Source organism: Abrus precatorius, unplaced genomic scaffold, assembly GCF_003935025.1.
Source record: "Abrus precatorius isolate BTA unplaced genomic scaffold, Abrus_2018 Scaffold3, whole genome shotgun sequence".
NCBI lineage: Eukaryota > Viridiplantae > Streptophyta > Magnoliopsida > Fabales > Fabaceae > Abrus > Abrus precatorius.
Window position 1 is genome coordinate 1,008,457 of NW_020874373.1, and position 16,278 is coordinate 1,024,734.

The following is a 16,278-nucleotide window of genomic DNA, read 5'->3' on the forward strand; positions in this document are numbered from 1 at the left end:
TTGAGTGGCGATTAGGGCACACATGACACTTTTTAAAATTTAAATCTTATCAAACTCTACTGTCCAAATATGTAAATAGCTTGACATTGTAAAAGTCCCTCAAAAGGAAATTTACGATTGCATTTCCAAATGGTTTAAAATATACATTTATAATAGACTAGTAAGTATTAGTTTCAGTATATTTCATAAATATTCTTAGATTCAGGTTAGATATAAAAATATAATTAAATTATATAAATATGAATTTTTTAAAGTAAATTTAACACGTGTCATTTGAAAAATAATCTGAACATTATCAAATAAATAAAATTAGTTTAATACACAAGACGAATGTTTATACTTCAAATAAGATATTTTGATAACACATAATCCAAATTAAAGCCCAAAAGTAATAATTAAATCTTCCATTTTCATATTTTTATTGTTAATTTACTTCATCAATTATGTAAAATGTTGTCAATTTTTTTTTATTAAAGTTTAAAATGAATATAAATGTGGAAGAATGCCTCCTACGAAAAATATATGTAATCTAAAAAAAAATGTCATTTTTATTCAACAGAATAAAAACTGAATATAACTGATTCTTACTGTAAAACTAAAGTTGATAATATATTTTTTTTTATTTATGTGCTATTTACTAATTTAATGACTAAATTTTTTGAAAGATTACTATAGTGATACAGATAACTTTTAAAAGATAAGTGAGAGTTATTTTATTTTTTAAAGTTAGTTTTTATTTATGTTTTGTTCTTTTTTAGTCCTTGAGCAATTGTAAATTTTAAAAAATAACGTATGATAAGAGACTAGAAATATATTAATTGTATTAAATATATTATAAACGAACAAATAACATACATATATTGCATGTTCAGAGACTAAAAGTAGATTTAAAGTTTTAAAGTGATATTTTCTCTAGTATTGAATTAGTAAATTAGTAGATATTTTTTAATACAGTACAGGTATTTTTAAATACAAATGAAATATAGTTTAAAATATCTGAAAATCAGTTTGGTCAATAAAAAAATATTTTACTGGTAATAGACGCTTGAAACTTTTAATTATAAAAATATTTTAAAAAAATAAAATGATATAAGATTAGGAAATTTAATTGATGCAGATGACATTTAATTTGAACATAATTCAAAAGTTAAAGTAAAAATGTCCTTTGAATAGCATATACAGCTACGTAAAAGAGAGTGTATATTAAGTTACGTTATCATACTCTCAACAATAAGGAATAGAATCTACTCTATGAGCATGAACTCAAATACATAAGATTATAAGTAACTTTACTTTTTCGGATAGTAAAAATGTTTTTGTTAACAATTGAATTCTTAAGCTTAATCTATTTGTTCTTGTAATCCTTGCTGTCAAAATTAAATTTCCTTACGAGTTTACTCACTTGTGTGATTTCTCACATCCTTTTAGCAGAACAATCATTTAATTCAAGAGTCAAATATGGGTAGCATTGGATGTGGTTTCAAATATGATAAGCAACAATAGCAACCAAAGTGAAATTAGGTCAAAGTTTCAATCAATAAATTTAAGGGAAAACAGTGGTCCATTTAACTTACCTTCCCTGAGGGGAAAACAAAACCAACTCCCCTGAGTTGAGTTCATTGTGTGGTCTCAAGTTTGAAACCCCAAAGTATACAATTGGTTTGGTGCATGCTGTGGTGCCTGGCTAGAGTGCAGCATGAAAACCCACAAGTTGTTATTGATTTCAATTTATCGTTTTTATTTTAATAATTTAACATTATTAATCAATAATTGTACAAATAAAAATAATTCTGACAATTTTTTATCTAATTTTATTTATTAACAGTTTTTTGTTTGATCAGTCCATGTTGCATAAACTTTTTTTAACTAAAATTAAATTATAATATAAACATTATAGATTATACTAACAATTACATGTATTCTTAATGTACCAGTACAAGTAGTATAAATCAATTCCTATACCAACATAATTATTAGTCTAAATATATAATGTTTATGCTAGATTTTATTATATAAAGTCTATATTAACAAAGACAAATCTAACACTAAATAGTTTTTTATGTAGTGTATTAAATATTTTTTTGTAAAATATATTTCTTCAGTTTCGTTTTATAAAGGACCATTTAGCATGAGGTATAAGTGGTGTAGATATTATTCTATTTAAATGTGTAAGATCAATATATTTAACAATGAGACTTTATAATACTACACTAAATAATTTTAAATATACTCTTTTATATTTTATGTCGTACATAAAAAATTATTAGAAGGTAAAAAACTTATGAAAAAGTATAATAAAAATATATTTATAATATTAAATATTAAATTTTGTAATAAATCCGTTAAAAAAACTGAAAATTGTTTAATTAAATAGGTATTGCGTGAGTTGACGAAAATTGAGTTAACGTGGGCTCCATTAATTCCAATTTTCTCATACCGCCAGAAGTAGAAGTCCAGTTCTGACCCCGTTATTGAGAATAAATGCAGAAATAGCTGAGTGAGACGTAAGTGGTTGAAGGTATTAACAGTTTTTCACCGGTGCATATTAAATAACTAAAAGTTTACATTCATATAATATTATATATAGTCTTATTAATTTTTTATTTACTTATTATCATCTCTATACAGATATCTTAAAAATATACTTCAAAGGTTAAAAAAAAACTACTATTGTCCTCTAAAAATTATAACAAAATTATTTCTCCGAGATCAACATATTTATCTAACGATTTTTTAATGTATACACATGATAAAAAATTATTAAATAATAAATTTTTATTGAAATATTATTTAATGCTATTTATCTATTAAATTGAATGCTATAATATAACTTTTAATAAAAATTTATTATAAACAACTTTTATCGTGTGTCCTAGAGCATTCTTAGAAAAACTGTTTAATTTATTCATTCTTATCTTCTGGGTATGTGTGTATATAACTAGACAGTGATTACTTAGTGTCACAACTCATAAAGGAAAGTTCAGAGGTTTCTACACTTGATACGGTGTGGGCACTGAATTTTGGTGCTAGTTGTCTTGACAATGGTGGGTGTTATTTCGTTGGTAACAGGGATGCCAGGTCGAAGCGGGTTTGGATCAGCTTCAACTGCAGAACAGGTTACTGAAGGAATCGATGCAAGCAACCTCACTGCAATCATCACAGGTCAGTTTTTGCAATTTTAATATCCCTCTCTATATATATTAAGGTTAGTTTCACTTTCATATACCGAAAGTGTATCAGAATATTGGTATTCATTGCCTGTGCTAACAACATATTTGTTGTGTTCTGCTAAGCACTAAAAAAATAATGCAGGAGGAGCAAGTGGTATAGGCTTGGAAACAGCACGAGTCTTGGCTCTTCGAAAGGTGCATGTCATCATTGCAGTGCGAAACATGGTTTCAGCAAAGAAAGCTAAACAATATATACTAGAGGAGAACCAATCTGCACGTGTGGACGTAATGAAGCTCGACCTATGTTCAGTGAATTCTGTCAGATCTTTTGTGGACAAATTCATCGCTCTTGATCTTCCTCTGAACATCTTAATGTTGTTTTTTTTCCCACTTTCTATGTTGTTTTCAATTTTTAGGTTCATTTGTTACTACATTTGTAGTTAGTCATTCTTTCCAAATATGGATCAACTCATGCTAGCATTGGGTTTTCATGTCAGAAACAATGCTGGAATCATGTTCTGCCCCTTCAAGCTCTCAGAGGATGGGATTGAAATGCAGTTTGCAACAAACCATCTAGGTGATTTCTCAACACTAGGAATGTTAACAACATATGAACACACTTTTGAAATTGATCAGTTTTTTTAAAAAAAGTAAATTTATAATGTGAGATAAGTGCTTTAATTTTTTAAAAATTAAATCAACTACAAATAGTATGTTAAAGAGTCTCTTTTAGAAAAAGGGTGTTGCCAGCACCCTTTATCTCAGCATTCGTGGATGACGTTTTTGGGTTAGCCCTTGTAGGCTAACTTAAAGTAATAGTAGTAACAGTGATTGTAGTGGTAGTGGTGTGTTCTCTTACCCCTTACCCTTTTCAGGGCATTTCCTCTTGACAAACCTTCTTCTTGACAAAATGAAACAAACTGCAAAAGCCACTGGAATAGAGGGAAGGATCGTAAATCTGTCATCAATTGCCCATAACTACACTTACAGAAAGGGGATAAGATTTGATAAGATCAACAAACGAAAAGGGTAAATTTCACTTTGATTCTAATTGCCTCTGCCTTGACTTTACTGCTTCATCATGCATGTGATTCTGATGAGTAGAACTTTACAACTTTTTTTACCATTGCTATAACTTTTCAGCTATGGTAACAAGAAGGCGTATGGGCAGTCCAAGTTAGCTAATATATTACATGCAAATGAGCTTTCTCGTCGCCTGCAGGTGATTTAAACATGAAGTAAATTAGTGATAAATAAAAATAAACAATTTGTTATCTGTCTTGTTTATGTCATGAATAATTTTAATTTTCCTTACAATATTTTTTTAGTTACTAAATAAAGAAAGAACTATTTTTTAAATATTTAAAATATAAAATATATTTATTTTTAAATAATTTTTAAAAAATATTAAGAAAATTATAAAGAGGTTATTTAAGATGTAAAAAGATATAACATATCTCTTTTGCATATTTGAAATGACGGATACTTTGTTTAAACGTAAATCAAATTAACTCAATCTTTTATGCTGTAAACATGCGTTTCAGAGTTTACTACCGTGGAATCAAACATACACATACATTTTACCTTTTCTCATTGAGTTACTAACAATTTCTTTCATTGATCGTATTAAAAAGAGAAAGTATCAAAGTGTCCATAAAAGTTGAACATATCCTAATGACTAGTCGTTGAGCATGCATCAATTTACTTTTTGGTTTCTGACATTTGTCTATAGGAAGAGGGTGTGAACATCACAGCCAACTCAGTCCATCCAGGAGTGATAATGACTCCTCTTATGAGATACTCCTCTAATCTCATGCGTATGTTGATTCTCCTTAAAAACAAACAAATTACAAAATAGCACTTTTTTTTTCAACTAGTTACTTCTTGTCTAATTCCATATTATAATATCATTTTTAACAGATTTACTGAAAATCTTCACCTTCTACATATGGAAGAACGTTCCACAGGTATTTTATTTCACTTCATTCTATTAGGATTCTGATAGAGGTGCAAAATGTTACATATTTATTATTATTACATACACATTATTCTTTTAATGACACGCAGGGAGCAGCCACTACATGCTATGTTGCTCTCCACCCAAGCGTGAAAGGTGTAACTGGGAAGTACTTTGTGGATTGCAATGAATTTAAACCAAGTGTTTTTGCCTCAAACAAACAACTAGGAAAGAAACTCTGGGATTTTAGCAAGCAGTTGATCAATTCAATTTCAAAAGCTTGAATGCAGTTGCAGCTTGGTGTTTTCTCTTTAGGGACACATATATCGTCGTGGTTACAAGTTTATCAAAACTCGTTATGCATTAAGAAGCCGTGTTACAGTTACAGTTATTATCTATCGTGTCTAGGATGTTTCCAAACATTTCATTTCGCACTGTTCCACTAGTAGGCGTTTCATTTTATTTCTGTTAGGAATAATGGGAAGCATGTTCTTGCTTCTCACATATCCCAAATAGCTCTCTTCTTGTTGTGTTAATGACTTTATATAACCCTTTTATCCTGTACTGTGGAAGAATGGATTATTATTTAAACAAGTGAAATATTAGTAACACTCTCTTCGTAGTTCATTTAATTAATTTTTTAAAAAAAGTCAAATATAAAAAATTTGGGTCTAATTTAATCCTTTTGTTGTTGTTGGGTGAGAGAGATATTACATTCTTTATTTTGGTGAGGCGTGTATGTTATAAAGATAAACCTTCTACTACCTCTTCCAATTAGTCCTCTCATTCCTTTCACCTCTTTCTTTTCTTGTTAAGAGCAATGATTAATGAAAACTCCAATGAATTCAGGTTTTGAGTGCACAGGCTGTGACTTATTATTATATTAATCTTTGAGAGTAAGGTTAGAATTAAGTTGAACCTGAGGTCTATTAACTTTTTGCTTTCAAAACAATAATTTTTTAACAGAATAACATTTTTTTTATTCTAACTATTAATTTCAATCCACATATATTTGTACTGAATATTTCCTTTCCCTGAAATTTTTTTGATAGGCATTCCTTCGGAAAGTGATCTTTACTCTTAAAATTGAGTAGGTGTGACTAAGGGCTTTGATTGTTTTTGTTTTGATTTTTAATTTTTAAAAATTATATCTTAAAATAATTTTAAAAATTTGTTTTTTTGAAGAAAATGAAAATAAAATTTATCAAAAAAATAAAATTTAATTGTTTTTACTTTCAAAAAAATTGTTCTTAAAAACATAAACAAGTTCTAAGTATCTACCTTAGGTACACAATTATTTTTTTTATTAGATTTCTGTTGATCTCCCCATCATGTTAGTGGCATGGTAACAGGACTAGAGGCATTATTTTCTTCTAAGCATTCCTTGTAAGTAAAATAAAATAAAATGTTTCACTTGTAAGTATGCTTGCCTTTATTTTTAACTGTAAGTAGCTTTTTTTGTTTTATTCAAAGCAAGGCTCATAAAAGATCTTACAAGGAGGAGGGAGCAGGGGAATAAGCAAGAGACATAAAGCTTGTAAAGGATTGAATGCTACTCACAATTCATGTCTTGCAACTAAATTGATTGAGCCAATTTGAAGGGACAATAAATAGTTTATGTAAGTTAACAATTACCAGATAAATTGAATAATATAAAATAAAAATGAATAAAAGTATATAATTAAAAGTATATGATAATAGTTTTACATAGTTTCTGTATCATTTATAAAAACTTGTTCATCTTAAATACTTTCGGTTATTTACTGTTTTTGAATTCAACGGGTATTATATTTAGTTGAGGAAAAACTAGATACGAATTTTTATCATTTAACAGTATTATTGTAATAGTTAATAAATTAATATCTTTGATAATTATTAATGACTGACAGTGATTGTCACCACCTCAAAGAGTGGAAATAAAACACAACAATTATTAATAACTGATACGTGTCATTGCTATAAAAAAATGTACTGTGTTGTTTATGATAATATATAGATATCTAATTTGAGGCTCTCCTGGATTTTGAACTTTCCGAGAACAACCAACCAAAGGACAACAATGTAAATACACTTTTTGAGCATTGCAAGTGTTTTGTAATCAAATTCAAAATTTTATCTCGGTAATCATCGCTGATTTTAGCATTTTATTCTGCCAATTATTATTGATTTTAGTAATCAAAATAGCACTGTCACCATCGGACAGTTGTAACAGTATAATAAATATGTGTTCAAAAAAAATATTTTTAAAAAATAAAATTATTTAAAAAAAGTCATTATTAAAATTTATTTTAAAAAAATTTTAAATTTTTTTAAAATAATATAATCTTTGAAATAAAAAATAATGTCATAAGTCATAGATATAGTTTATTTAAAAATGATTATCTTAAATTAATTATGTAAATTTATTTTAATTTTAAAAAATATTTATTTAATCCTTAAACATTAATTATTTTTATTTTAGAAGAAGAAAAACTATTTATTGACATGTTAACTCCATATTTTAAAAGAAAAAAAAATATTTTAAAAAATATTTTGACTTGACGGGTACGATTTTTGCTTTTACGTATCCTTAAGTGTAATGAAAAACTCAAAGTCACGTAGTTTTATTTAAAAATTATGAAATTGATTTATTAAAATTAATTTTAGTAAAAAAAATTATTTTTAGATTAAAATTAATTTTCATAATATTACAACATTTAAGATATAAGACAATGCAATTATACATATATCTTATAATAAACAACATAGAAGGTAAAGAAAGATTACACAACAATTACATTGCAAATCGTTAAAATAAAATAAAAATATTTGTAAATAAATAAATAAATAAAAATTTAGAATTTATTTAGATTTGACAATTCATATTAAGAAAATTTAAGATATAGTAAGTTATACATAAATTTCTTATGAATTATTCGACAATCGAAGACAATGTAAATTATACATCGATGTTACACAAAATTTTATAATAAAATTACATAATAAAATGTTTTGTTATTTAATTTATCAAAATTATAAATATGACTTAAGAAAATAATAAAAATAAAAAATAAAATAAAATAAAAATTTTTATTTAACAAAAAAAATAAATATATTTAATTGATTACAAAGATTAAAACTTTGTTTGATAAATTTATATTACATAAGACCTAAGGTAACATTGGTATACATATGTCTTAAAGATTTAAAGCATAGAAAGGTAGAGACACTATAAAGTAACACTACAAATCGTTCCATTAATATGATGAAAATATTTTAGATGATGAATTTTAATAAAAATAATAACAAAAATAATTGATTACTTTTAGAAATCGGATAAAATTTTTAATATATTGATGTTATATAAAACTTAAGATAGCATTGGTAGATATAGATTTTGACAATTTATGACACATAAAGGTAGAATTGCTAAACATTAGCATTATAAATTGTTATATTAATAAAAATATCTTTAATTTAAATTAATCAACTAGTATATTAGTAATTAAAAGAAAAAAATCATCTTGATCGATTATTAAGATAATTAGTTAATTAATTAAAGATAACATAAGATGAATTAAAATTGTATAAAGTTAAAGTAACATAAATACACTTAAACTTTATAAATTTATAATACATGAGGAGAGAGAAGTTATACGTTAGTATTATAAATTAATACAATTATATTATCACTCATTAATTGATTAAAAAATATAATATAGAAAAGATAAATCATAAATATAAAATTGAATTACTATCTATATTCTACAAATATACAAAAAAAATAAAGAGACAACAACTCTAAATGATAAATAACAAACATAATAATTAAGATATAAATAATGAGATAATATAAAAAAATTTTAAAAAATTTATTGCTAATGTTAGAATGAAATAAATTTTATAAATAACAATACAATTCAAATATAATAAATAAATTAATAAAAATATTATGTTTTAATTATTTATTATTATTATTATTACTTTAAAAATAAATAAATAGACAAAATTAGGAACACTAAATTTAAAAATAAAATATATTTTATTTAAGATAAATTAAAATAAATAAAATATAAGGTAAAAATAATAAAAATAAATAATGAATAAATAAAATTATAAATCTAAAAATAATAATAAAAAAAGGCAAGGAACAGAAAAAAAAAAAGATAATTAAATTTAACCAGTCAAAAACAGCAAAAGAAAAAAAAAGAGAAAACTAATATGCTAACGGAAAAAGAAGGAAAAAAAAAAAGGTGAAATAATAACAACGTTGAATAAGCTTATGTGCAAGGACTGCAAAGCTAACACTCGAGCTACGAATTTTGTAATCATCAAATCAAATCACATCTAATAATTATATTAAAAAGGAAAAAAAAAAGTTATTTCGACGCAACTAATTTCCTCCAACTTTACGGATCTCTCAAATCAAATTGAACAAACTAATGAAATAATATTAAATCACAATAACTCTATATAAAACAAAACAATAAAATAAAAGTGATTTAAAACTTTTGTCTTTAACTTTCATTCATTAAGTGGAAGTTTAGAAAAATAATGAAATAGAAGAAAGAAGATAACTTATCAACATAGTAATTCAAGCAATGATCAATAGTATAGTATTTTTTTTTTCTCTTTTTTTTTACACTTATTTTTCTTTAATGTTATGCTCTCTTTTATTTTTAGTTTTTCTTGTGTTTCTCTTCTACTTTACTGCCTAGATTTTTAAAGTTCCTTCTCTTACAAATTTTGCTCTTCTTTTTCATTGTCTTCCTAAAAATTTTCTAAAAAAGAATATTTTTTCTTTTCTCAGATTTTTTAAATTTTTCTTAAAAATTTTGCCGCTTTTCAATCTCTTCCCACTTTGAAAGCTCTCTTCCTTAGAACTCTTACTTGTGCTTTTATATTGATACGTACAAAATTTTTACAAAACGTCAAAAGTTCTAATTTTTTCTTTTTCATACTTAAAATCAATTTTTGATAATGGATATAAGTGTATAATGCAAGCTTCTTTTTTCAAGATCAATAATTTTTTTTTTAAATTTGATTTTTTTGTAAAGTAATTTTATTATTTTATTTTTATATATATATTTTTTTAAAATTAGAAACAAAAATTAATTTTCACAACCACAGTTACCAAAACAACTATTAGCAAGACGAAATTCTTATTTTAATTAAAAATCAGGATTAACATTTGTCCACAGTCTAACACTCAAAACGCGAACCCAAACGCAGCATAGCCCAAAGAGAAAAGACAGAAAAAATAAAGGAAAGCAATTTAATAATTCTGAAATCTATTATATCAATATCATTTTGTGGATTTACAAAGACCAATAATGACCATACGTTTATAGAATCATTGAGTTAGCTCAATCTAATTCTTAGCTTTTTATTTGCAAACGAGGGAAGCCTAATCTCCACGCCAGGTCGTGTATAATAGAAGTTCGTCCCAAGATGATGGCTCCCTCGAAAACATAATGTAAGAATCACAATTCAAACCTCCCATTTAGGCCCAACTTTGGTGTCAAGCCATAAATCTTGCACTCAAGCATCGTTCTGAAAAATCTGATTCTAAAAGGAATACCAAGCTAATTCGCTTCTGAACGGTTTTGATAATGCTCCCACAAGCCCACAGCTCGCACTACGCAAGCAGAAGCTGCTACAATTACCGCTGCAAAGACGGGTGGAACGACAAGATCAATCTTGGATTTAATGAAGAGATGAGCAGGAAAACACAGGATGTCTCCTGGAACATCTAAGGGCATTCTAATGGACCCATCAGTGCTGCACTTCTGAGAGAATGAAGAGGAAGGAGATATGGCAGAGACAAACGCCACCTGCGGTGAGAAAGAGGCCACTGCAACCGTCAACGTTAGTAGTGTTATCCAAGTGGCAGCATAGGTTAGTAAAGGCCATGGGGTTGTGAGGCACAAACGGACCAAGTTACAGAGCCAGAGAGACATTGAGGCTTGGGATGGTGGGGGTATGGATGAAATCTTGGTGTTTTGGGTGGGCACTTGTCTTTATAAAAAACAGGACAGAATTGCAGTGAAATTGGTGCCGAACAACCTAATCATAACTACTTTTGAGGATGTTAGTGATTTTGGTATGGAAATATGGTTACGGAACAACTAGTGTTGAAGTGGAGCATGACTTCAGTGTTAAATGATGGCCGTGCTGACTAAGTTGTGAGGTGTAGAATTGGCCATTGGGGCGTAGTTTTTGGGTTCGGTTTACTTTAGACTCTAGACCGGAGACCGAACCGCTACATTAAAAATTAAAGTATTGTACACGTGGAAAAGGGGTAGTTGGCTGAATATTTGCTTCCGCACTGTACTACGCAAAGGTCAAAACAGAGCTCTACTTTCAGTTTTTCACATCTTACCCGAGACATTCTCCCCTGCAGGTCACATATATTGATCTGAAATCAGATTTAAATAACCTACAAAACTATATGTGTCTGCGAATTTTGGGCATGTGAATAGTATTGCTAATAAAGCCTGTGTTTTTCTAGGAATGTTCTTTAGTAAATAACTAATATAGTCATGTGGGCTTATAAGTTGAATTTGTCACAATTTATACATCTCATTCAACTGAAGAAATGTCATCATAAAATAACTTGAGTCCAGACTGAAAGGGTTACACGAGAGAAGACAGAGTGTATAGGAAAATCTACTATGCTTGCAGCTGAAGTAGCTTTAAATTCACTAACTGGTGGAGGGTGATGATGCCTTCCCCACCTTCAGAGCAAGCCATAGAAAACTACCGAATGAGAAGCATAGAAAAGCAAGCATAATCACAAGCACTGCCTGGAACGAGATGTGCGGGGCCGAAAAGAACATGATAGCAATTGTAGCGCTTTGCCATATTTTTAGCTGAGCAAAAGCCCCTTCCTGCACCGGAAAGCAACATAGACTTGACGTTAGAGACAGCTTAAACCGATTATATGAGTAAATAAAAAAGTATCAGAGATATTGGGAAAAAAGGTGATGGAGAAAATGCAAAAAGCATGTCCAATATGAGAACGTTATCGGGGGTTGGTGGGGGGGGGCGGGGGCGGGGGGTGGGCCAAGTCGTGAAATGAAATATATGTTAGGGAGGCAATCAATATAAAGACAGGAACAAGGAAAATAATTCAAACAAAACAGTCGGACAGACAACCTTAATAAAGTATTGGAGAAGCAAGTAAACATGTCAATAGGGCATGATTTGTATACCGTGTCATGCTTAAATAGCATTCCAAGCAACGCATTCAGTTGTGTCATCAAAACTCCATCACCTGTGCCCAATAATGCAGCCAAAAAGAGTAGATAAAGAGTACCAAGCAATCCGCTAGCAATGCTGCATCAGGGATAGCAAAAAAGGATATAGATGAGATTAAATTACATGGGGGAAAATAATATTCATCAAGCAAAAGTAATTACTGCTGACCTGAAATTTAGCAGCAGTAAGATTAATACAACTGCCTGAGCAAAAACTCCAACAGAAACTATTGATGTAATAGATGTGAGGCCAGAGGTGAGACGACCAGCAAGCAGAGAACACTGTCATGTGCAAATAAATTAAGAAAACAAAACAGAACCGAGGATATGCATTTTGATGCAGCAAAGGGCTCTAAATTTTAGAAGGGAAAGAGAGACTGTGTTGTTCAACCTCCTGTCTAACCCCAACCCAAAAAAATAGAAGTAGAACATAGCAGTATCCTTGCCCAGATATTGGCATCAGTTGCTCAAGACATTTAAGAATATAAAAAAATTAAAGATAATAAGAAAGAGATGCTTACTAGCATGATATAATCAAGTTTTCAAACAACCAACAAATGCAAAGAAATATAGTTCTACATTATGATTTTTGTACTTACTATTCCATCAAAAGCCCCGTAAGCGGCCATTGTACTACCCACACCGGAAACACCAATTGCAGGAGTTACAACATACTTGGTAAATTCAGCCCTATAAAAGAGTATTGATTAAGGAACAAGAGTAATGGGAATAAAAGGACACCATAAAACATAGAACCATAATTGAAAGACGACAAGGACGAATGCCTTATAAATATAATTCATAAGAAATTACCACACAAATGCTTGTTGTAGACCTGAATATGCAATAAGGGGTATGATCAACAACATCTTTACATCAGTCAATGCACTGGTGAGTGATCTATAAAGAGATTTAAAGGATGAATTTTCAACAGCTTCTCCACCCGAGAGCTCATGTCCCTTACTAGTAACACTGCGCTTACGCAAGAAGCACATTAGTATCGCACCAAAGGTCATAACGCAAAGGAATACAACAAACAATAAAGTTGTTCCATTGGTACTTCCCCCCTGCAATGATGAGTAACAGAATCAAATCCTGAGAATGAGTAGGTCATTTTAAATCAATACTTGAAACTTGTTTGTTTGTGAGATGAGCATTTATTGTTGAAGTGTACAAGGAAAAACTGAGCTCATATTTACATTTCCTTGAAATCTTTTGCATATTGTACAAATTAGCATCTTTCCAAATATTAATATAACATAAAAAATGGAAATTAAAAGGATAGGGGAAATGCTAAACTATTGAGTCAACAGAATGAGCCTTAACAGCAAACTATTACAAGCGCTCATTTTTAAATTAAAACAAATTAAGAAATTATTTAAAAGGAAAGTTAATACTATTTCAATTCAAGAAAATTTGGACCAAGGGTGATATAGTTATAGTTAGTTTTTTTCAGAAAATGTCACAAGCAGCAATACTTCTTTCTTAATAGCTAAAAAGGAAGGGGTAAGCTTGAGCATATCATGAACTGATAGTTAAAAGAAACATTAAAAGAAAATTTGCATAGGGTTAACTTGAAGACTAACCACCACATACCTGCCCATCACTCAGTAGAGCAAATGTAATAAGATTTCCAATAAACTGCAAAAAAGGTTTTTTCTCAATCAATTTTGAATTCTAAAAGAGTTGTAAAAATAGGCAGAAACAACAAAGTGACCAGTCCTCATAAAAAAAAACAATCTGATCACCTGGTGGAGTGCATACACAGCCCAGAATTCCCCATTGAAGTCACCAATTACTGCACCTTCATGCAAGTTGTTATCAATGGCATGGCTGCGTGCAGCAGAAGTGAGATATGTTCCCTGACAGGTCAAGCTAAGATTAATGAAGATTCAGGTTACGAATACAATTTGAAGGAACTACAAAACCACAGGTACCTGTCCAACCCATATTATAGAAGCACAAAACCCAAGAAACAAAGAGGCAGGAACCAGTGTATACCTGCAGGTAATAGTAAAGGATATGCATAATTAGTTAGTATCATGACAGCACAGTCACAAAGTAAAACAGAATTGATGTTCAGATATAAGAGCATATCTATGGTATGAACAACAACCATAAACGATAGTCAACCTTAAACATAAAAGGGTTAAAGTAGATTTTGGTCCCCATAGTTGTCATTCATTTGGATTCTGGTCCCTTAGGGAGCATCATGGAAAATGTGGATCATTAAATATTCATGAATAGAAAATATGGGGACTAATATTCAAATAAATGAAAAATATTGGAACTGATAATAATTCATGAATGCCAGAATACAACTAATTACAACATATATGTGAGATTCTGAGTTCAATTACACTAGATTGGTAAAATATAATAGTAGCCCAAAAACTCAATCAAATTGCCAATTTAGGGGCATACACGGCACCGTAACATATACACTGTTAATTACAACTTAAGAATGCTAATTTTCAGCCCTGCTGCATATTTAGTGAGATTCTTTTACAAGCAACTCCTTACTAACAACTCGTTTTTGCTGTCCCCAACATACTCATTAGCCAGGAATACGCAATTCCACCTCAAAAACTTCAATCGAGTCAGAATATGAAGCCGACAGTTTCATGATAGCGAGTAATTACCAATTCGGCTTCAAATTTGCAGCCACATAAAGCATATAACCAGTGGTGCCAATAAGCAAAGCCTTCTTGGAGCCGAGAACCCGCACCACCAAAGAAGCAACCACAGAGAAAAACATGAAAGATAAATAGAGAATCCCAAGCGAAGTGGTACCCAAGTCCTGCTCCTGAAACCAAAAGGGAAAACATAACAATGAAATTGGGAACGGAAGATGCAAAGAGTTGAAAGCAAGAGAGACTAACAGTGTTGAGAGTGCTTTGTAAATTTTGAGCGGCACCGTAGGCAAGAAAAACCAAGAGAAAGGCTAAGCTCAAGATATGAACATCTCTGGTGTGACTCTCAGGAGGTTGAAGTGAGGAATTATCTTCGGCGACCAGTGGAGTCTCTTCGTCGCGAGGGATCGAAGGGGCCATTGAATCAAGTTCTCGATTCATGAATCGATGGATGGTTATAAATATATAGAGATTCGTTTGCGTCTGACGTCACGCATTAACGTCCAAACAGAAGATTATTTGCCGGCTCTAACTTTGCACGCTACAAGACGCATATAAAAGTTTGAAAAACCTGAATGTGTTATCATCAAACGGAAACGCCGTTTGGTCGCCGAGAGAGTGGAGCAAAAGTGGTAGTGTGCTAAAGAGTCTTCTAATCATGTTCCCCAAAATAAAAAAGAGAAAAAAAAAAAAAAGGGTGCTCATAAGACCGGTTTTGCTGGTTGACATTATTTTTCTTAGTTTTCCATCTGCATTTGTCCCGCCACTCCGTTAATTTTTGGTAGATTCATTAATTTTCTGAAATAACTGAAATTAAACGAAGAAGAGTCTTGTTGACATGATATATTGTTAATGCAGCTCGATGTTGAGAAGACCTCGTTTTCTTCCATTAGTTGGTTGAAAATGGAGCAGGGGTTCCAAATAAAAATTTAATAAAAGTTAATTTAATTATATTTTTGGCCTCTTTAATTTATATTATAAAATTTTAAAATTAAGTTTCTATATATTTAAAACTAAGCAAACGTAATCCCTTTATAAAAACTTTTCTATTTAAAATCCTTTTTTATTTAAAATCATTGCAAATTAAATGCATTAACTTGTTTTAATTTTTATTTTCTACACAAAAGTACCAACAAAACATCGAATAAAACAATTCTCAATATTTTCTTTATAAAACTTTTTAACTTTTATTAATTTTTCATAAAATTCTTATCTTCCACAAAAATCTAATAATTATGAGGATTTAAATAGAAAAAATATTGACAAAGGAATAAATTTAA

The 16,278-nt window shown here is 29.5% G+C and overlaps 3 protein-coding genes across 5 annotated transcripts; 1 reads left to right on the forward strand and 2 right to left on the reverse strand.

Moving 5' to 3' along the window:
* Nucleotides 1-3,041: 3,041 nt before the first annotated feature.
* Nucleotides 3,042-5,411, forward strand: LOC113860614 (short-chain dehydrogenase TIC 32, chloroplastic-like). 2 transcript variants are annotated; one of them, XM_027493044.1, is made up of 8 exons: nt 3,042-3,162; nt 3,313-3,544; nt 3,668-3,747; nt 4,046-4,199; nt 4,314-4,392; nt 4,903-4,987; nt 5,091-5,137; nt 5,238-5,411. In XM_027493044.1, exons 1-8 carry the CDS (start codon nt 3,042-3,044, stop codon nt 5,409-5,411), a joined length of 972 nt encoding a protein of 323 aa, XP_027348845.1. The 2 variants fall into 2 exon arrangements, with proteins under 2 accessions (XP_027348845.1, XP_027348846.1); XM_027493045.1 differs by having other exon boundaries at nt 5,091-5,128.
* Nucleotides 5,412-10,384: 4,973 nt separating this feature from the next.
* Nucleotides 10,385-15,671, reverse strand: LOC113861328 (UNC93-like protein 3). Of its 2 annotated transcripts, none has more exons than XM_027494081.1 (10): nt 15,248-15,671; nt 15,008-15,171; nt 14,303-14,366; nt 14,114-14,227; nt 13,962-14,006; nt 13,179-13,432; nt 12,965-13,055; nt 12,535-12,647; nt 12,321-12,444; nt 10,385-11,996 (listed from the first exon to the last, which is right to left on the reverse strand). In XM_027494081.1, the coding sequence occupies exons 1-10, from the start codon at nt 15,437-15,439 to the stop codon at nt 11,811-11,813; spliced, it is 1,347 nt and encodes a 448-aa protein (XP_027349882.1). In that variant the 5' UTR covers nt 15,440-15,671; the 3' UTR covers nt 10,385-11,810. The 2 variants fall into 2 exon arrangements, with proteins under 2 accessions (XP_027349882.1, XP_027349883.1); XM_027494082.1 differs by having other exon boundaries at nt 11,309-11,996; nt 15,008-15,165.
* LOC113861329 lies at nt 10,680-11,096 on the reverse strand. The gene has a single exon (XM_027494083.1). It carries the CDS (start codon nt 11,064-11,066, stop codon nt 10,692-10,694), a length of 375 nt encoding a protein of 124 aa, XP_027349884.1. The 5' UTR covers nt 11,067-11,096; the 3' UTR covers nt 10,680-10,691.
* Nucleotides 15,672-16,278: the final 607 nt, after the last annotated feature.

Excerpts from the sequence above, each read along its gene's own strand:
- LOC113860614 (XM_027493044.1), top strand. The coding sequence starts at position 3,042 with ATGGTGGGTGTTATTTCGTTGGTAACAGGGATGCCAGGTCGAAGCGGG. Across the intron at positions 4,393-4,902 it reads AGCTTTCTCGTCGCCTGCAG|GAAGAGGGTGTGAACATCAC; the intron begins GTGATTTAAACA and ends ATTTGTCTATAG. Across the intron at positions 5,138-5,237 it reads TATGGAAGAACGTTCCACAG|GGAGCAGCCACTACATGCTA; the intron begins GTATTTTATTTC and ends AATGACACGCAG.
- LOC113861329 (XM_027494083.1), bottom strand. The coding sequence starts at position 11,066 with ATGTCTCTCTGGCTCTGTAACTTGGTCCGTTTGTGCCTCACAACCCCA.
- LOC113861328 (XM_027494081.1), bottom strand. The coding sequence starts at position 15,439 with ATGAATCGAGAACTTGATTCAATGGCCCCTTCGATCCCTCGCGACGAA. Across the intron at positions 14,228-14,302 it reads CTATAATATGGGTTGGACAG|GGAACATATCTCACTTCTGC; the intron begins GTACCTGTGGTT and ends TTGACCTGTCAG. Across the intron at positions 14,007-14,113 it reads CTGTGTATGCACTCCACCAG|TTTATTGGAAATCTTATTAC; the intron begins GTGATCAGATTG and ends CCTTTTTTGCAG.